The following is a 20766-nucleotide window of genomic DNA, read 5'->3' as shown; positions in this document are numbered from 1 at the left end:
GATAAGGAGAAATATATTGCTGGCTTGTATAATGTTATTTCGTGTGTTTATACTCTCAGTCTCTTGATTAATGTCCACCATTATTTGACATAGTGGTAAACTCCGCATCTTAGATATTCCAAGTTTGATTCTCAGAAAAGTGAGTATACAGATCTTGTTTTTCGAAATTCATTTTTTTACATGAAATTGTTCTTTACATGGAAATTACTGAATTTTTTCATTTAAGTAACCATATTATTTTTTGTGTAAATAATTACAATATTAAAGATTCATATAACTGGATAGTCACTTTGAAGGTTATGATGTGTTTTTGTCATTGACATAATTGTTTCAATTCTCCAAATTCTCTTTCCATTCAAATAAAAATTGCAAATTTGTGCAATCTTTTCACTACTGATGGGCTTAAATTGTTTATTGGATTGTAATAATAAAATCATCCAACAAAATAATTTTATATTAGTTAAAAGACCAAAATCTCATACTAATGTAAGTGGTTAACACCTAAACTCCTTTATTTAAACAATTAAACCTTTGTTTATCATGGTGGATGACTTTTCAAGAAAGTGGGTAGCCACTAGAGAGAGAGAGAGAGAGAAACAATCCTCTAGTAAGTAATTTAAATGAGAGAGAGAGAGAGAGAACCCTAATAACAAGTGATGGGATGAAGAGTTTGATGTGATTTAACACTTCCTTATTTGACAAAAAAAAGCTGATTAAGATAACAAAGAAAAGACCTTTTCATCACGTGCAAACTTCAATTGTTTGATTTGATCGAAAGGTAAAACAGTAAATAATTATTAACTCCTTAATTATTAATTACTTAACCTAATCTTCCTTTTAACATTTTTAAATTGAGTTTAGCGTACGATAGCATTAATTAATTGGTTAATATTAAAATACGCTTGTAGCTGAAATCTCCTAGAATGTATATAAACATAGTACAGATACCCCCAGCTAGAAGAGAGAATCCCGGGAAGCCGTGCGTGGGCGTAATTATTTTATATTTTTGTTTTCTAAATTAATTTTGAATATTTTGTTAATTTATTTAAGGGTTAATTCCGTTTTGGCCCCCGATTTGTGACCAACTCGCCGTTTTGGCCCCTATAAGTATCCGGCCGTTCGTTTTGGCCCCTATAAGTGTCCGACAGTTCGTTTTGGCCCCAATTTCCTGTTTGGCCCCAACATATTTTTGTAAGCTTCTCCATTATACCCTTATGGCAATTCTGTAAATTAAATGTATTTTCTTTCTCTTTGTCCACCTCACTAAGCAATTGCCACGTCATATTCGTCCACATAGGGTCGCCGGAAAATGTCGCCGGCGACCACCATTTTTTTTTTTTTAACTTCTTCTTCTCCAACCATCTCCTTCTTCTTCTCCAACCATCTCCTTCCTTCCTCTTCTTCTCTCTCTCCTTCTTCTTCTTCTCTCTCTCCTTCTTCTTCTCTCTGTCCTTCTTCTTATCTCTCTCTCCCCCTCTTCTCTCTCTGTTAGGTTTCCGGCGAAGGGAAACCCTTCGCCGGAAATCTAACAGAGAGAGAAGAGGGGGAGAGAGAGAGAAGAGGGGAAGAGAGAGAGAAGAAGGAGAGAGAGAGAAGAAGAAGGAGAGAGAGAAGAAGAAGGAGAGAGAGAAGAAGAAGGAGAGAGAGAGAGAGAAGAGGAAGGAGAGAGAGAGAAGAAGAAGGAAGGAGATGGTTGGAGAAGAAGAAGTTAAAAAAAAAAAAAAATGGTGGTCGCCGGAAATGATGTCGCCGGCGACATTTTCCGGCGACCTTATGTAGACGAATATGACGTGGCAATTGCTTAGTGAGGTGGACAAAGAGAAAGAAAATACATTTAATTTACAGAATTGCCATAAGGGTATAATGGAGAAGCTTACAAAAATATGTTGGGGCCAAACAGGAAATTGGGGCCAAAACGAACTGTCGGACACTTATAGGGGCCAAAACGGCGAGTTGGTCACAAATCGGGGGCCAAAACGGAATTAACCTTTTATTTAATTATTAAACATTTTTAATTAGTAATCTCGACATTTGCATTATATATAATTATCTTACGTGCTAACCAGCTCACCTAATCATTATTTAAATCAATTAACTATCAAATTTCGAACATTTGCGATTATCGAAAGATGCTAACAACTTTTTTTTTTAATACCATAACAAAAATCTAATTAGTTTAGTGACCCTAAGCAGTTACTAAACCGAACTATTTTTCATATACATTCAGATTCGTGGATCTTTTAGTAGACAACTTAATATTAATATATTTTTTAGAGTAATTCATGAACAATATGTATAGATGTTGTGCACGATCCAATGATACTTAACCGAATCACATAGATATATAGTTTACGAGGAAAAAAAGAACACCTTTGTATATATTTGTCAATTTTTCTTACTAAATTTTTGTAAGATAGGGAGTCCGAGATCAAATATTATGTTATGTGTTGAATTACATATTTTTATCTAATTGTAAGAGTAAAAACGAAAGTGTAAGTAAAGTGAAAGACTAAAATGTAATATTGTTAAGTTTAGTGGGTTCCTTAAGACTAATACTAAGAAATGTTTGTTACGAGTAACATAAATAGTTATTCATTTTCCTTTGGTTGTAACGAAGAGAAATGTAATCTCAAAAAATATTCGAAGAGAAATGTAATCTCAAATCAATCTGGAACGAATGAATTTTTCTATTTTCTCCTTTGATTTCTAACTTGGTGTCGGAGTAGAGGTAAACTTTCCAAATCTTGCATCTTTCTATACGTCAATTTCAAAAAATTGCGAATTTTCTGTAAGAGAAACAAGATGGTGTAATTTTCTATTATGGAAAGATCAATACAAAATCATAATGATGAATATTGATCTTCTAGGTTATGTTGACGACTCCATTAAAGCACCTAGATAATTGAAACATCAAATCCAACTTTCATTCAATGGCTAAAGGCATACAACTTTGTTAAATCGTGTATGAAAGCGCATTTACAAGATCTGTATCCTCAATTGTATTAGGTTACCTACATCAAGAGAAATCTGGAGATTCCTTTAAATGCATTATGGTAGGGAATATGAAGCTAAAATCTCTTAGCAAATTAAGAGTATAAAACGAAGTGAATCATCCGTAACTGAATATCTTCAGAAGATCAAGGGACTATTTGACCCTCCAACTAGAGTTAATGAAAAAATATCTGACATTGAACCAAATAGAATAGTTTTAAAAGGTATAGGAAAGGTTTATCGTCCTTCTGTTATAACTATTCATAACAGAGAGTCAAATATCTCTTTTATTGAGTTAAGAACACTAATTATTATTTTCCTGTGTTAGTTTGGGTTTAAAGTTAGCGGTTGGTGTCTCAACAATAATTTGCAAGTTTAGGTCAAAGTCTTAGTTGAAATAATATAGTATTATCTAGTCATTTGTTCAAAGAAAGTCATACATACTTTTATAGTAAGAAAGTATCAAAAATTAATTTCATTTTGTACCTCAAATTTTTAACCAGTTAAAACTTTTAATTCGGCATTCTAATTTAGTCTCCCAGTAAGTATTTTTATTAGTCAAAATTAACAACCAAAATTCTTCCTTTTTCTATTATTTCTATTTCAATTGTCATTTACGCGATCTTTTGTCTTTCTTAGTTTGCCGAAAAAAGTCGTCTTACAACCTTCAACATAAAAATTTTAAATCTCCTTTTTCTTCGTCATCTCATCACCACCGCAAGTACCATTTCTCTGTCTCACTAAAGAAATTCTGACGTTTTTTTTGTATTGTGGTGATCATAGTGGGTAGGATGAAAGAAAGAAAAGTAGAGATCTATTTTCTTTGGTTAAGATTTTTCAAGCAAATAACTACAGGAGAAAAAAAGACTCACAAAATAATTTATTTAATTTGGGACCAAATTAGACATTTTGACAAATATAAACCCCAATATTACATTTTATACATCACTATTGAATGGCAAAAGGCTTTTTAGCATAACTTCATTTATGCGGCTGGCTATGAATATAAACAACGGATAAGCACGCCGTCTCCACGACTTATTTTTCCCATCAATCAAACGTCCATTATTAGTTTATAACACGTGTCTTAATCTAATCCGATCATAAACAATCTATATCAAACTTAACCCTAGTCCTTAACTCAACCATAGTTATTAACTTAACCCTACCTATCATCTATCTATGACCTTATCGACTTATCTCAGCTCAATCGTTTCTCTCTCTCTCTCTCTAAAAACTCGCGTCCGATCTAATGGCGTCTTCTCAGATCTTACTTTCTCTCTCTAACTTTGCCCTAATTTAACCAAACCTGTACTCTCTTCTTTACTGTTGTATTATTATCAGCTCGTCTTGAAGAGAAACTTGACCTAGTTTTAATGGCGTATTCATTTCCTGAAGAAGTTTTAGAACACGTATTTTCGTTTATTCAATCAGATAAAGATCGAAACTCTGTTTCTTTAGTTTGTAAATCTTGGTATGATATTGAGAGATGGTGTAGAAAGAAGATCTTTATTGGTAATTGTTATGCTGTAAGCCCTAGGATTTTAATCAGAAGATTTCCTGAACTTCGATCTGTTTCATTAAAGGGGAAACCTCATTTTGCTGATTTTAACTTAGTTCCTGAAGGTTGGGGAGGGTATTTGTATCCATGGATCGTAGCTATGGAAGAAGCTTATCCTTGTTTAGAAGAGTTGAGATTGAAAAGAATGGTAGTTACTGATGAAAGTTTGGAGTTAATTTCTAAATCGTTTAAGAATTTTAGAGTTTTGGTTCTTTCATCTTGTGAAGGTTTTACTACCGACGGATTAGCTGCCATTGCTGCAAATTGCAGGTTTATTTCAACTTTTCTTTGATTAATAAGTTGCTTTTTGAACTTTTGATACCTCATTATTTTCTTTTTTTGACTATTTCCTGTCTCTTTTAAGAGATTTCTTGTTACTTATTTCATTATTAGGTTAAAGTTTGAGTTTTTATTTTTGTCATGGGTATGGGTATGCATTCCTTTGTTTTTTCAGCTTTGATACTTGTTTAAAAATGGGATTTTTTTTCTCCCTCTTGAAACTCTGTAATTATCTCAAAATAAGGTTTTTTTTGGCACCCTTTTAGATTGATTTAGCAAAAAATTCAGTTATAGTTAAGTTGGGATATGCTGATTGTAGTTGGTTTTGATGATATTTCTCTAAAATTTGAGGGTTTGAACTTCTGGCAATGGGCAAGTGTAGAAAGTTTAGTCTGTTTAATTTTGTTACCTTTTTTTGCATCTTGTGTTTCCTTATGCAATAACATTATGTGGGGTTCACTTGGGTATTTTGTATGGTTCACTCTGGGATAACGTGGATTCTTTTGGATTCCCAAATTCCATTAGCTTTTTGAACTTTATATTATTTTTAGAAGTGGGTTGTGATTTGTGTACTCCACTCTTTTTAGGATAATTTAATGTTATACTCCCCATTTGCGCGTTGAATAACTCATTTGCAGGATTAGTATAGATAAAAATCCGAATTTTTTAGGGTTTTGTTATTTCTCGTACTTGTTTTTGGCTTGAGGGGGTTCGGGAAGTGTTTATTTGTGATGGTTATTTGGTATTGGAACGTTTTTTGGCTCCAGATTGCGGTGCCAAATCTATGTATGATACTAACCTATTGGCTAGCTGTATTTGTAACTTGGATAACAAAGAAGATAAACCTAGTGTTGACTTTGATTTTTCAGTGAAATTGGTTTTCTTTACATAGTGGATTTCATTGTTTTCCAACTCTTGGTCTCTTACCTATCTGAATTAACAAAAGATGACTTAATTGTTCTGTGTTCTGATCTACTTTTATGGTGTTCGATAATGCAGAAATCTGAGGGAGCTGGACTTGAGAGAATGCGAAGTAGATGACAGACGTGGCAGTTGGCTTTGTCATTTTCCGGATTCTTCTACCTCTTTAGTTTCCCTTAACTTTGCATGCCTTGATGGGGAGGTAAGCTTCTCTGCTCTGGAACGCTTAGTAAGCAGATGTACAAACTTAAGGACTCTTCGGCTAAACCATGCCGTGCCTCTTGACAAGCTACCTAGTCTTCTTTCTCGAGCCCCACAATTGGTGGATATCGGTACGGGGGCTTTCTCTACAGATTTCCGCCCAGAAATCTACTCCAAGCTAGTATCTTCATTTAGTGGCATTAACGGGCTCAAGAGCTTGTCTGGGTTATGGGAGGCGGCTCCTGCTTATGTTCCAGCAATGTACTCAATATGTGCTGGACTCACATCGCTGAACTTGAGCTATGCGAGCACCCGAAGCCCGGATCTCATTAAGCTTGTTAGCCAATGTCGAAATCTTCAGCGATTATGGGTAGGTTCCACCAAACTCAACTGTAATTCTTTTGATGTTCGATTAAGTGTTTATTGGCTTCTTAAAGTTCATTTTCACCTGATGAAAATCATCTACCCAGGTCCTGGACTATATAGAAGATGAAGGCCTTGAAGTCATTGCAGAATCTTGCAAGGAACTGCAGGAACTGAGAGTGTTCCCTTCTGAACCATATCAGATGGACCAGAATGTACCACTAACTGAACGAGGCCTCGTTTCAGTTTCTGAAGGGTGCACCAAGCTTGAGTCAGTTCTTTACTTCTGCCGGCAGATGTCTAATGCGGCACTAATTACTGTTGCCAGGAATCGCCCCAACATGACCCGTTTTCGTCTCTGCATCATTGAGCCCCGAACACCTGACTACTTAACTTTGCAGCCACTTGACGAGGGTTTTGGTTGCATTGTTGAGCATTGCAAGGATCTTCGACGACTTTCTCTCTCTGGACTTCTTACTGACCGTTGTTTTGAATATATTGGGAATCACGCTAAAAGGCTTGAAATGTTGTCAGTTGCTTTTGCTGGGGATAGTGATCTGGGTCTCCATCACGTGCTTTCAGGTTGTAAAAGTCTTCGGAAATTGGAAATTCGAGACTGCCCTTTCGGTGATAAGGCTCTTCTAGCCAATGCAGGGAAGTTAGAGACAATGCGATCCCTTTGGATGTCTTCATGCTTAGTGAGTTTTGGAGCTTGTAAGCTTCTTGGTCAGAAGATGCCCAGGCTTAATGTTGAAGTTATTGATGAGAGAGGAATCCCAGATTCAAGTCTCGATAACTTCCCCGTCGAAAGGTTATATGCTTACAGAACAATAGCAGGGCCCAGACTCGACAATCCAGAATTTGTTTGGATGACAGATGATAATCCACCTGGTGTTAGGCTGGAGTAATGAAACCATTGTTCTTTCATACCTCATTTATAGGTATTGTTTCTCTGTTTCTATCCTCAGTTTTGTTTCCATTAATCTTCAGAAGAAAATTGCAGATATTGGGTTATGGATGAGAAGTGATAAGTAAAAGCGGATATACACACAGAAGGGGTCATATCTCCCTTCCCTTTCAGGTAAAGTCAGGAAACTAGATATTCTATTTCACTTGAAATTTGTAGCAGAAGGTGGGTTTTGTATACTTGATTTGAGGAGAAAGAGAGAGAGTGGGGCCATTAACTTGTAGACTTGTATACTTAATTTAAGAGAGAGAGAGAGAGGGAGAGAGATCAACTTGTTGTACATTTGATTTTAGATGACAGAGATGTGACATAGTTGCAACTTTCATTGGTAATGAAGCACAAACTTGTTGTAAATTGTCCAAGTTAATCCCCTATCAGTGGTATTTCATTTGAAACTAACCAATTAAAGAAAATCTCAAGACAATGTATGAAATCATAGTAATTTGTCAATCGAGGACAACTTATTTCTACCTTGTCAATGGAGAGATAGTTTTTTTTTTCAGAAAAAACTGAAAGCTATTATTAAAAAGAAAATAATGAATAACAATAACCCACAGCAAAGGTAGTGACTAGGATGTAGAAGTTGATACACTTGATTTAGAGCTCTTTCCTCATCCTCTGTTGGTTCGTCTATTATAAAATCTCTATCCAATAAAGACCCATTCCGCATAAACGCCTTCACAAGTTTTGAGTACACAACTTTTGTCAAAATCTGGAATTTCTTAGATACCTTCTCCGTATCAACCTGAATGGAGGAGGTGGTGGTAGTGGTCGTTGTTGCAATGGCAGTGATGGAAGAGACACTCGTAACAACTACTGGTTTATCACCGATGGAGACACTTGTAACAACTACTGGTTTATCACCCACTTTGACTAATCCGTCCATATACGCCTTACAAGAAGTTAAAATAACTTCAGCACGATCACGAAAATACTGAGAAACAAATACTTCAAAATCCTTGGGTGGATTATTAAGAATTGCTAAAATTGATTTACAACTTAAGATATAAGCGTACTCATTATAGGCCAATGATGCTTTTGGAGAATGTTTAATCAAAGTAGGTTCATTAAGATTTGGATCCTTGTTCAACACTAGAGCTTGGATTGATAATAAAACTTGTAGTATAGTAGAATTATTTGGTACCCATTTCTCACTATCTTCACCATGCCAAGTATTTAAAATGCTTAAACAAACCTTCCCATTAGAATATAAGTTTGGATTTAATCGAAATCCATATGAATGATAATAAACTTTTGGTGGTGAATTAGGGTAATCTGAAGGAAATTGAATATCAAAGAAGAAGAGACAATCATGATAAGGAGTACCTGATGGACCAATTATTACTGCTCTTAATAGATCAATACGTTTTTCATAAACCCTAACAAAGATTGAATCAGCTGGTAAACATTCTTCTAAGATCTTCCACTCTTTCATTATTTTCTTATATGTTTCTTTACTGTAATTTGATGAATCACCATAATAATGATGATCAGTAATGGAATGATGATCAGTAATAGAGTTTTCAATGAATGGAATAATATCAAATTGCTTGAATTCTGTTCCTCTTGAGTTTCCCGCTGCTATCGATTTTCCTGTATCTACTACTATTTCAATCATATCTTCTTCTTCATGATTTCTCATCTTTGCTTTTAGACAAACTAGGGTCTAATACTGATAAACCCTAAAACAGATTTTCACTACCTGGTTGGCTGGTTCTATTTATGGTCTGGTTTTGATAAACCCTAAAACAGATTTGCCAAAGAAAATGGAAAGTCGGTAATCTTGAAAAAGATATTTAATAGTACTGTGTAGGGGGTGGCAATGGGTAGCCATTTACCCTTGAATCGAACCGACCCAAGTCTTATTGGGTAGCTTCTAGGTATAGATTTAAGACCAGCTAAGGAAATCGGGTCCTAAATGGATATACCCGACAATACTCGATTAAGAGGCAGGTCTTAATCGGGAATATCCGTCGGGTAACCGACGGGTAATGGGCACCCGACGGGTAATGGGCACCCGATATAATACGAAAAACTACTTTAGATTATTCGGATTGTTTTAAGTCAGGATTCCTCCCACCAAGTTACCAATTCACCACGCCTCTAAAATTTAAAACCTAAAACTTACTCAAAGTTGTGAAATTTCTCAATTTTTTTTTTCTTGGTTGAAAGCTAATTTATAAAGGCCAGCGCTTTGGAGAAGGCTAAATAGTTTCCGGAGAGTGAAATTTTAAAAGGAATATGCAAAATTTTGTAAATTTTTCGGAGAAACATATTTTATGGGGAATATGTTTCAAAATAAAAATAAAAAACCCTCCACCGCACCTCACTCTCCACCTCACCTCTCACTCTCTCTCCCCACCCCTATCTCTGTCTTCTCCGACCAAGTCACCGACCGACGACCTGGAAAGATTAAAAAAAAAAATTCCACTCTCTCTCTCTCTAGAAACTCCGGCGAAGGGATTTCTCTTCGCCGGAGTTCCGGCCTGTTGAAGAACATACCGATCTGGTCTGTTCTTCAAGAAACAATTCAACGAACAGAGTTATTGATTCTTAGAGATCTAAACTGGAGAATGCGACCTGGTCGGAGAAGACATAGAGAGTGGTGTGGTTAGAGAGAGGTGAGGTGGGGAGAGAGAGTGGTGGGGTGGTGAGGTGGTGAGGTGGAGAGAGAGTGAGGTGGAGGGAGGTGAAGTGGAGGGTTTTTTATTTTTATTTTTATTTTCCTATAACAACTTACAAAATAACATTGTCAAACAAAATTGACCAATTTTTGGCCAAGTCTTCACACCCCGGAAACTATTTTGCTTTCCCCACAGGTGAGTGGGTTAATATAACATAAAGGTTCGATTCTTCTTTCTTGATTTTCCTAATATCTAATCTCTTATACTCATCAACTATTGTACCAGAGATATTTTCTTATTTAAGGATTTATGTCGTTTATGATATTTCTTTTGATTAGAGTCATGCAAATTCTTCTACTTTAAGAAATGTTTGCTATAGTTTTGTGAATACCCAATGGGTACCCAAGATATTTAAAGGTTCCGGTTCTGAATCCTTCTGTTGAGGTACTGGTACCGGAACATTCAAGAACCGAAACCGCTGCAACTTATAGGTTCCGGTTCTGGGTAGTTAAATACCCGAACCGGAACCGACCCGTTGACACCCCTAACTCTGTGTAGTTGTTTGTTTATAGGAAGCTTAGCCCCCTAAAGTAGACTAACTCGTTAATATGACCCTACGAAGATAACCAGCAGATGACTGGCTGACAACATTGTCGACGACCTTTACCAATTTTTTTGTCTTTTACATCTTGCTACTCTCTCCTCCTTCCACCACCAACACCTCTCTTTTTTCTCTCTAGAAAAGCTCATCAAAATCAAAAAGAAAAAATACTAGTAATAAAGTTGAAATATGAAATATTACAAATCTAGATTAGTTTTAGAGACTAATTATATTTAGGGGACTATTTTAAAGAATTATTTAAAGGATCAAAATAGAATTAACCATATAAACTAGAGGTGTCAACGGGTCGATTCCGGTTCGGGTATTTAACTACCCAGAACCGGAACCTGTAAGTTGTAGCGGTTTCAGTTCTTGACGGTTCCGGTACCGGTACCGGTACTTCCACAGAAGGATCCAGAACAGAAACCTTTAAATTTCTCGGGTTCCCACCGGGTATCGGGTACCCATTGCACAAAACTATATGAAACATTTTTTAAACTAGAAGAATTTGCATGAATGTAATGAAAAATATACCATAAACGACATATATCCTTAAATAAGCAAATATCTGGGGTACAATAGTTGATGAGTATAAGAGATTAGAGATTATAGATTAGGGAAATCAAGAAACAAGAGTTAAACTTTTGTAGTATATTAACCCACTCACCTCTGGGGTTTATAAATTAACTTTCGACCAAGGAAAAGAAGATTTGAGAAATTTCACAACTTTGAGTAACTTTTAGGTTTTAATTTTTGGAGACTTGGTGAGTTGGTAACTTGGTGGGAAAAACCCTGTACTTTAAAGAATCCTATATAATCTAGGGTAGTTTTTCGTATTATCTCGGGTACCCGACGGATATACCCGATTAGGACCCGCCTTTTTTATCGGGTCCTGTTAGGTATATCCATTTAATACCCGATTTTCTTAATGAATCTGAAACCTATACCCAAAACCTACCCATTAAGACTCGGGTCGGTGCGGTTCTCGGGTAAATGGTTACCCATTGCCACACCTAATATAAACGAAACAAAAATGATAGGGGAACAGACATTTTGGGCAGACCCTAGGCAGATGGCTGACCTTGCATAGCCACATCAGCCAATTAGCCCAACTGCTATGCGTTTTTTTACATTTTTTTACAGTTCAGTGTCCCTTTTTGAAAGTCTTACATTTCACCCCCTTCCGTAGGAATTAATCTGGACCTTTGAGTTGATTAACAGTCCAGATGCAAATCACCCAAAATCCCTAAATTTTGGGCAGTTGAACCCCAAGATCTCTTTTCTTAACTTAGTGGTGCAAGGAGTTGCGTCCAAGTGCTTGGTGTGCATCAACGCCTCTTGCATTGGTTTACATATCCTCGACCAAGGAATGGTTAAGAGCATATATTTCGCCTCTTGCATTGGTTTACATATCCTCGACAAAGGAATGGTTGAGAGCATATATTTCTCGGGAGATTTTATAGGGCCTCCTCATTTTTGTTAAAAAGCCTCCCTTCAGGGATAATTTAGCAAGTAAAATGGTTCATGGGGAGGCCTTTTAACAAAATTGGGGGGGGGGGGGCCTTATAAAACTTCCCATATTTCTCTTGCATTGGGTTTCTAATTACAAATTACATATCCACTATAATACATGTAATCAGAAATTACATAACCTGTCATTTTAAGAAGAAATACAATTAAAATTACACAACCATGAACATTACAGTACATAACATGAGTCTGCTATTATATAACATTATTTTTTAAACTAATAAACTGATAGTATTACATAACACTAACTTTTAACTACTAAACAACAAATTTATTGTTTATGCATTTTTGACTTCATCTCGGCAATTTCTTCAAGTTGTGTCTTGAAGTAATCACATTGTGTTTTGGATACATGCCTTCAGAGATTCCAACTCAAACTTGGACATCTTTTTCCTGAGGTGAGTGTGATTACGTCATCTTCGCTTATAGAAGCTTCTTTCTAAACTTCATAATTATATGTAGGTAGCTCATCATTATCTCGACGTTATATCTGTACACAAAAAATCACTATTATATTCAAATGATGATAATAAACGAGTAACATATTTATGTAAAGAAGGAAAAGAAAAGTATACAGCATTCAGGCACTTGACAAACCATCAATCTGAATTCTTGCTTGTTTTCAAAAGAAATAACTTCAAAAGCTTCACCACAAACACATATTTTATCTTTTCCTCCATCTATCATACATTCTTTGTCATATCAATATCAACAAGCTCATACAATAGTGTTATCGACAATGCCAATCAATATAAACTATATACCAACCATTTCATATGTTTTGCTATAACTAAATGGATAATGAACAATGAAGAGATATGAAAATTGAAGCTTACCGATCAGTAAGAAGAACCATAGTTGAGCTGAGAAGATAAAACCAATAATACTTAAGAACTTCTTGCATCCACAATTTAGTTGAGCAGTAATCTAAGAAGGGTATGAATTGTATAATTATAACAAAAACTTCAAAAAAGATTAATTCCTCTGAGTCCAAAATTTAGGGGTTTTATGTGATTCACGTCCGGACCGTTGATCGACTCAAGGGTCCAGATTAATTCCTATTGAATGGGGTGAGATGTAAGACTTCAAAAAAGAGGGACTGAACTGTAAAAAAATGTAAATACCAAAAAACCAGCCCAGCTGGGCAAACTGGCTGACGTGGCATAGGCACGTCAGTCATCTGCCCTGGGTCTGCCCAAAGTATCGGTTCCCCTATCATTTTTGATAGTGCATAACAAAGCCCCCAGAAAACACAATAGCTATCATAATTTATAAGTTGATTCACTTGATTTACCTTTATTTCATTATCATCTATTATATATAGCTACTACTGAATTATCATAGTAGCAACTTGAATGGTGGTGGAGGTGTTAATGCTCTTAATAGACAATTGAATATGAAAGAAGAAGAGACATTCATGATAAGAAGAGACAATCATGATAAGGAGTACCTGATGAACCAATTATTTGGATGACAGGTCGAAATGTTATATGCTTACAGAACAGTAGCAGGACCCAGACTCGACAATCCAGAATTTGTTTGGACGACAGATGATAATCCACCCTGTGTTAGGCTCGAGTAACGACGTCGTTTTTCTTTCAGACCGTATAGGGTGTTGTATCGATATAAGTATTGTCTCTGTCCTCATTAACTTGTGGACTTGTATACTTAATTTGAGAGAGATCAACTTGTTATATATGTGATTTAAGGTGACAGAGATGTGCCATAGTTGCAACTTTCTTTGGTAATGAAGCACAAATTTGTCACGTCTCCGGAGGCATAAAAGATACCATGGAAATTTTATGGTATGAAGAAATTAGGCGGATAGAGAACCATTAATCTGTATGGGGCGACGAAATCATGTCAAAATGCATAAGAATCACATTCAGAGTGCAATAGGATTGTCTCTTCGAGGGAGAAGTCAAAGTTAATCTCTATGAGTGGTGTACCACTACAAAATAGGTAGGATTTAGCTACGCCCTTTTTGTTACGGACTACGAGTATCGTAGCTACTAGTCACCATTTTGCTATGGATATTTCGTTCTCGTAGCAAATGCCTACCAACAGCTACAAACTTTCTGTCCATTTGCTACACATTGGCCTGTGTCAAATAAGTATCACGCACAAACATGTATAAAAATTTAGAAGTGTGTTTCAGCTACGGTTCGTTCTGCGTAGCAATTGGTGGGTATTAGCTACGCACAATCCGTAGTTGATAGGTCAATAGTGGTAGCAGTTACTTAATATTTTTGGCGCGGAAAAAATTGCGCCAAAAAATGGGGTTTGCGCCAAAAGTTTTGGGTGCCTTATATAAAAACAACATTAAAGTTGGGTGCTCACTACAAAATATATATAAACTTGGAGTGCCTAAATCATCCCCAATTTTCTTTTTTCTATTTTGGAATTAGAAAATAGAAAGACCGAGAGAGGGAGAGTTCTTTTGTGAGAACCAGATAGAGAGAGGGAGACTTGAACAAGGGTTTCTAACGATTTTTGCAGAGCAAGGGAGTTAGAACGATTAAGGGTTTCTCAGGAAGAGAAATTGACCGAGAGAAGGAGATCCAGAAAACTAGGGTTTCTGCTTATGGTCAGGTATCCATAGATTTTCCCCTCTATCCCTGTCTAAGATGTTTTTGTAGAACAAAAATTGGGTTTATGATATTGTAGCTCTACTGTTAGTTTAGGTTTGGAAGTAGAGAGATGTTACTTATGAATGCCCTAATAACAACACTCTATTAGATCCTTTTTCTCTCTCTACTGTTAGTTTGGTTGTGGAAGTAGAGAGATGTTACTTATGAATGCCCTAACAGTAGCTGGTATAGTAACCAGAGATTTCTTTCTTCAAACTAAAGAAACTACATTTAGATCGTTAAGATGGTTCACCTTTGCTGGATTTTCATGTTTTTTAGTTGTGTTAGGAGGACTTATGTCTGGTCTTACTCTTGGTTTGGAGGGTTTCTTGGCCGATGTTGATTATTAAACAATTTTGATCACTGGTTTTAGTAACTTCACTTACGAAATGTCGAAATTGAACTGATGATAATCTTTCACTAGTTCAAATATATACTCATTTTTGTCTTTCTGAAACAAAAAAACTAATTTAATGAGGTTAGAAGGTTGTTATCGCCGGCAGACCGAGGACTAGAAGATCATCCTCACCTGTTACATGTTTGCACCATTTTGTAACTACAATTGTTCTTCATTTAATCTTAAAACCAATTTGATAGCTCATTTATGGTTGAAGTTGGATTTTGACTGAAATTAATCCCCAATCAGAATGATAAGTAATCTTAGCAGGTATATTGTTGTTTAAAAAGCCAAAGAAAATTTACTTCTTTTGTCGAAAAAGATTTCCTTTTCCTACTTCATCACTTCAAACATACTTTATGATGTTTGAGTTGTTTTGCAGTTTTAGTAGACTTGCTTTTTTGAAACAGTATGGTTCAATAATTTGGGACACTCAAATTTCAGTGCTTCTTGTTATTTTGGAAATGTGTAATTTTTTTTAATTAAACATGTGTTGCTTAATTAGTCTTTCTAGAATAATCATACTTTAGCCAGTAATTAACTATTGTTGTTTGTGTGGTTCTTAGATATTAACTCGTAAGTACCTCACCACTGTTGCTTAGACGGTTAATTCTTGTGGATTGGAGTAGTTAATAGAACAGTTAATTCTTGTATACACCACAAATTCTGCCATTTGAGCAGCTTAGCAACAGGTTCATTCATCAGAGAAACTCAACCTCGGGCAGGTAACACTAATAAGTTGGGATTGGATTTCGTTAGTCAAAAGGATTAGTGAATCCTTATAAGGTACTGATCAAGTAAGAGTCCTATTGCAATGCCACCCATCAGAGAAATACATGAGTATACATGAATATGTTGCACAGTAAGAATTGTTGAAGTATGAGGGTAAACTTGTTATCTCTCTAGTAATGGTAGTCTATAGATATATTATCATACTTGTGTTTTAGTTTATTTTGTGCGAAGATTTGGTTGTGATTTACTGCTTATATGTCTTGCTTTGAAGCTTCATTCGAATGTTGTGATTTTTCGGTACAAAATTAAATTACATACCAGATCTATGTAATTTTTTTACTCTTTACAATCTGTATTTTCCTCAACCATATCTTAATCTTGTACAATAAGATCTTAGATAGTGGTCTGAGATGTCACTTATTGACTAAAATTTCTTGTCTAATCGTCTCATATGAAATTTGATCATCTTTCGCCACTGTAGGAGGAGTTATTATCGGAGCATTTCAGTGAATTGACCAAGTTTGTAAAGACTCGAGCTTGTAAGTACCAAACGAAACCATTTATTATTATTATTATTATTTTTATGAATTTTCACCTTGCAGAGCTAATTTATAACTGACTTTAGACCAACACCAATGCTTAACTACACTTGCCAATTTCTGCATGCTTTGGTCCCACAACATGATCCTAACTGAAATTCATTATATTAGGACTGATTTTCCTTTTGGGGATTTTATTGAAATACAATGGTTCTTCATCATTGAAACAGAGAGAACTAGGGGAAGTTAGATAAAGAAAGAAGAAAAATGGGTTCTGATAGTTTATATTTTTATGTGTTTGTTGTAATTTGTTTGAGACTTATATGATTTTGTGATTTTCTAACCTAGAATAGAAAGTAATGCAACTTAACACCTAGATGATAACTTTATAGAACTAATGGAGGTACCAAATGTCCTTATTTTACTTTTATTACTATTTCTTCAGTATTGTATGATATGTCAGTTATTGAATAGCAAAATATGCCTTCATTTCAGCAACGTTGTTGTTGCCTTGCAACAACCTTCTTGGTTTTTTTGTTTTTTTGGTTTTTAGGTTGATGATAACTTTGTCGTTGTTGCTTTGTTAAGTGTTTCCTGAAGACGATGGATAAAAGTTGGATTCATATGTGTAAAAATTCTCAAGCTTATGATGATGGAGTTTCTGCATTTCTGGACAATGCTTTTGCTCATGGTTATATTAATGATGAGGGACTTATAAGGTGTCCATGTATAGATTGTAAGAACTTCATCTTTAAAGATAGAGATACAATCTATGACCATTTGGTCTGCAGAGGGATGCTAGGAACGTATACAACATGGTATCATCACGGAGAGAAAGCAAAAATGATACAGGATGCACCTGCCATGGTGGGGAATAGAGAAGATGAAAGCAACGATAATGTTAACGATGATAACATTATCGGTATGTTGCATGATTTGTTTCCAAATGCAAATGAAGATATGGTCGATGGGGTGGCAGAAACCGACGGTAATAGCTCTAATAGTGTTAGTGGAAACTTTCACAAATTATTAAACGATGCAAAGAAGCAATTGTACCCTGGATGTGAGAAGACCACAATGTTAGCATTTCTCATTCGAATGTGGCATTTCAAATGCCTAGGTGGGTGGAGTAATAAGACTTTCAACATGATGCTTCAGTTATTACGAGATTCTTTACCAGATGGGTGTACTTTGCCCGAAAACTTCACACAATGCAAAAAAATTATCTCTGATTTAGGATTAAGTTATAATAAGATCGATGCGTGTGAAAATGATTGTATGTTGTTTTGGAAGGAAAACTCCGACCTACAATCTTGCACTACTTGTGGGGCTTCCCGATGGAAAGTTGTGAGATCAGGAAAGAAGAAGAATACACCTGTTAAGATCCTTCGTCACTTTCCTCTTAAACCAAGGTTACAACGTTTGTATATGTCTCCGGAAATTGCGAAGGACATGAGATGGCATGAAGAAGGTCGCACAAAAGATGGAGTCTTACGACATCCAGCAGATTCGATGGCTTGGAAATATTTTGACGAGAAAAATCAAACATTTGCAGAAGACTTAAGAAGCGTAAGGTTAGGTTTAGCAAGTGATAGGTTTAATCCATTTCGATCAATGAGTTGCTCCCATAGTACCTGGCCTGTAGTGCTCATTCCATACAACTTGCCACCATGGTTATGTATGAAACAACCTCATATGATTTTGTCCTTGCTTATACCGGGTCCTAAAAGTCCAGGTAATGACATCGACATATATCTAAGACCTCTAATAGATGAGCTAAAAGAATTATGGGAAGGGGTTGAGACGTATGATGCATATAGTAAGGAAATGTTCAAACTACGTGCTGGAATATTATGGACTATAAGTGACTTTCCTGGTTTTGCGATGCTTTCTGGTTGGAGTACGAAGGGTTTTAAGGCATGCCCAACGTGTCATAAGCATACACACCACAAACGTTTGAGGCATTGGAGAAAAGTATGTTACATGGGTCACCGACGTTGGTTGCCTATAAATCACAGGTTTCGCAAACTTAAAAATGAATTTGATGGAACAATCGAACATGAAACAGCTCCAACTCCACTAACTGGGAAGGATGTCGTGGAGAAACTAAAAGGTATTCCGTGTAAATTCGGAAAAAAACCTGAAGATAAATTGTCATCTAGTCGAAGAAAAAGAGCACGGGAGACAGAGTCTTTGCCTAACATGCCAGATAACTGGAAAAAATTGAGTATATTGTATGAGTTACCATATTTTGCTGAAAATCTTCTTAAACACAACTTAGATGTCATGCACATCGAAAAAAATGTATTTGATAACATTGTCGGTACACTTTTGGATATTGACAAGAAATCAAAAGATAATGCAAAAGCAAGACTCGATTTAAAGGATATGGGAGTTAGGCCTGAACTTCATCTAAGGTTTGAAGAAAACAATACTAAATGCTATATACCTCCTGCATGTTACTCCATGGACAAGCCTACAAAAGAGTTATTTTGTATGATTTTGAAGAGTGTGAAGATACCAGAAGGTTATTCTTCTAACTTTGCTAGTCGAATTAATGTAAAAGAACGCAAAATATCTGGCTTAAAGAGCCACGATTCACACGTAATTATGCAACAATTTCTACCTCTAGCTATTCGAAAGACATTGCCAAAACAAGTTAGTTCTATTTTAATAGAGTTAAGTTCGTTCTTTCGTGATTTATGTTCTAAGGTGAATACAGCAAATGATTTCAAACAGTTGGAGGATCGTATTCCTGTAACTCTTTGCAAATTGGAGAGAATCTTTCCCCCATCTTTTTTTGATATTATGATCCACTTGATCATCCATCTGGCGTCTGAGGCGCGTATTGGTGGTCCTGTCCATTTTCGATGGATGTATCCTATTGAAAGGTAAACTAATTTATAAGGTGTTAAACTTTATTTTCTTGTTTGTTCATAAAATTGAGAAACAACTGAGCTTGTGTTATTTTTCAAATAGGTTCTTATGTACTTTGAAGTCATATGTGAGGAATAGAGCTCAACCAGAGGGATCTATTGCCGAAGGATACATTGCCAGTGAATGTGTCACATTTTTGACAAGGTATTTAGGAAATGTGGAGACTCGACTAGAAAGACCACCTAGATACAAAGATAATAGCCATATTGGGGGGTTCCAAGGTTTTATTCTCGACTCTATTGAAAGGAAACAAATGCACGACTACATATTGTTCAATGATGATGAAGTTTCTCCTTACATAAAGTAAGAAATATTTTTCTTAAACTTTATTGTCCTTCATGCACAAATGAATAATGAACCCTAATTTTCTATACAGGCAACATGAATCATATGTTAATTTGATGAGTAGACGGAAGCTTTCATTCCATGAAAAACAAAAACTGCACAAAAGGGATTTTGCGAAGTGGTTTAGAGAAGAACTTGAGCGACAAAAACAAGCAAATCAACCATTTCCAGAAGGACTGCATTTATTAGCCCGAGGTCCACTATCTCATGCAAAGAGGTTTACCGGTTATACAGTAAATGGATATGTATTCAAAACAATTGATAGAGAAAGGGATTCTAAGACGCAAAATAGTGGTGTTATGCTTACTGCAACAGTTACAAGTCTCGCAAGTGCGAAGGATAAACGTCCAGTGAATGGAGAACTATCGTATTACGGACGTTTGACTGACATTATTGAAGTGTCATATCCACAAGATCGTAAGTTTTTACTATTCAAGTGTGATTGGGTCGACGTTGAGAAAGGCAAAGGCATAAAAAACGACAAGCTAGGGTTCACTCTTGTTAATTTCAATACTTTACTGGCATCCCAAAAAGATGAGCCGTATGTTCTGGCATCCCAAGTCAAACAGGTTTTCTATGTTGAAGATCCCACCGAACCAGGGTGGCACGTTGTTCTTAATAATAAGCCGAGAGACACGTTCGACATGGGGGCAGATGATCAATTATTGGATAGTCAACCTTATGGTGAGCTGGAATGTGGTGTTGATGATGAAGAAGATGATATAGCATTAACGAGGAATGATCTGGTTGGAACTACGGTTGAAGCACCATTAAATTTAAGTCGTACCCAAGCAATTGATCATGAAGATGCAAGTACGGATGATGAAAACGAAGATGTTACCGAAGAAGATGAAGGAGATATAATTGGAGACGAATATGAGAACGAAGATGAGGGCGAAGATGAGGAAGAAGATGATGATTCAGACATTTAAGTGTCAAATTTAATTATTATTTTTTAGGAATAAGATCTTACCTATTAGCCTTATTTTTTAAATATGTCAGTCAATGATAACTTTTGAGTCGGATTATTATAAATGCGATCATAAGTATTAGTTTAAATATCTCTTTCATTTAAGGTTATTTCTTCTCAAATAGGTTTATAAATGTGATCTTACATATTATAAATGTGATCTTAAGTATTAGTATAA

The 20766-nt window shown here is 35.8% G+C and overlaps 2 protein-coding genes and 1 pseudogene across 3 annotated transcripts; 2 read left to right on the top strand and 1 right to left on the bottom strand.

Annotated features, from left to right (window-relative positions):
- Nucleotides 1–4138: 4138 nt before the first annotated feature.
- Nucleotides 4139–7637, top strand: LOC147569985 (protein TRANSPORT INHIBITOR RESPONSE 1-like). The gene is made up of 3 exons (XM_086656549.1): nucleotides 4139–4822; nucleotides 5831–6323; nucleotides 6424–7637. The coding sequence occupies exons 1-3, from the start codon at nucleotides 4368–4370 to the stop codon at nucleotides 7222–7224; spliced, it is 1749 nt and encodes a 582-aa protein (XP_086512675.1). The 5' UTR covers nucleotides 4139–4367; the 3' UTR covers nucleotides 7225–7637.
- Nucleotides 5667–8960, bottom strand: LOC147569984 (putative ubiquitin-conjugating enzyme E2 38 pseudogene; annotated as a pseudogene). The gene has a single exon (XR_015231369.1). The product of XR_015231369.1 is annotated as a putative ubiquitin-conjugating enzyme E2 38 pseudogene (transcript).
- A 5500-nt stretch (nucleotides 8961–14460) lies between these two features.
- On the top strand, nucleotides 14461–20550 carry LOC147569983 (uncharacterized). The gene is made up of 5 exons (XM_086663699.1): nucleotides 14461–14630; nucleotides 16279–16336; nucleotides 16925–19227; nucleotides 19316–19576; nucleotides 19650–20550. Exons 3-5 carry the CDS (start codon nucleotides 16940–16942, stop codon nucleotides 20548–20550), a joined length of 3450 nt encoding a protein of 1149 aa, XP_086519825.1. The 5' UTR covers nucleotides 14461–14630; nucleotides 16279–16336; nucleotides 16925–16939.
- The last annotated feature ends 216 nt before the right edge of the window (nucleotides 20551–20766 follow it).

This window comes from Eschscholzia californica, unplaced genomic scaffold, assembly GCF_041429995.1.
Source record: "Eschscholzia californica isolate CP2 unplaced genomic scaffold, dmEscCali1.0.p SCAF_1, whole genome shotgun sequence".
Classification (NCBI taxonomy): domain Eukaryota; kingdom Viridiplantae; phylum Streptophyta; class Magnoliopsida; order Ranunculales; family Papaveraceae; genus Eschscholzia; species Eschscholzia californica.
This window is presented reverse-complemented; position numbering and strand designations above follow the sequence as displayed.

What these genes read in the sequence shown, in the direction of transcription:
- LOC147569983 (XM_086663699.1), top strand. Translation starts at nt 16,940, where the DNA reads ATGGATAAAAGTTGGATTCATATGTGTAAAAATTCTCAAGCTTATGAT. An exon ending in TGGATGTATCCTATTGAAAG is followed by an intron (nt 19,228 to 19,315) that starts GTAAACTAATTT and finishes TTTTTCAAATAG; the next exon opens with GTTCTTATGTACTTTGAAGT. An exon ending in GAAGTTTCTCCTTACATAAA is followed by an intron (nt 19,577 to 19,649) that starts GTAAGAAATATT and finishes TTTTCTATACAG; the next exon opens with GCAACATGAATCATATGTTA.
- LOC147569985 (XM_086656549.1), top strand. Translation starts at nt 4,368, where the DNA reads ATGGCGTATTCATTTCCTGAAGAAGTTTTAGAACACGTATTTTCGTTT. An exon ending in GCCATTGCTGCAAATTGCAG is followed by an intron (nt 4,823 to 5,830) that starts GTTTATTTCAAC and finishes TCGATAATGCAG; the next exon opens with AAATCTGAGGGAGCTGGACT. An exon ending in GAAATCTTCAGCGATTATGG is followed by an intron (nt 6,324 to 6,423) that starts GTAGGTTCCACC and finishes TCATCTACCCAG; the next exon opens with GTCCTGGACTATATAGAAGA.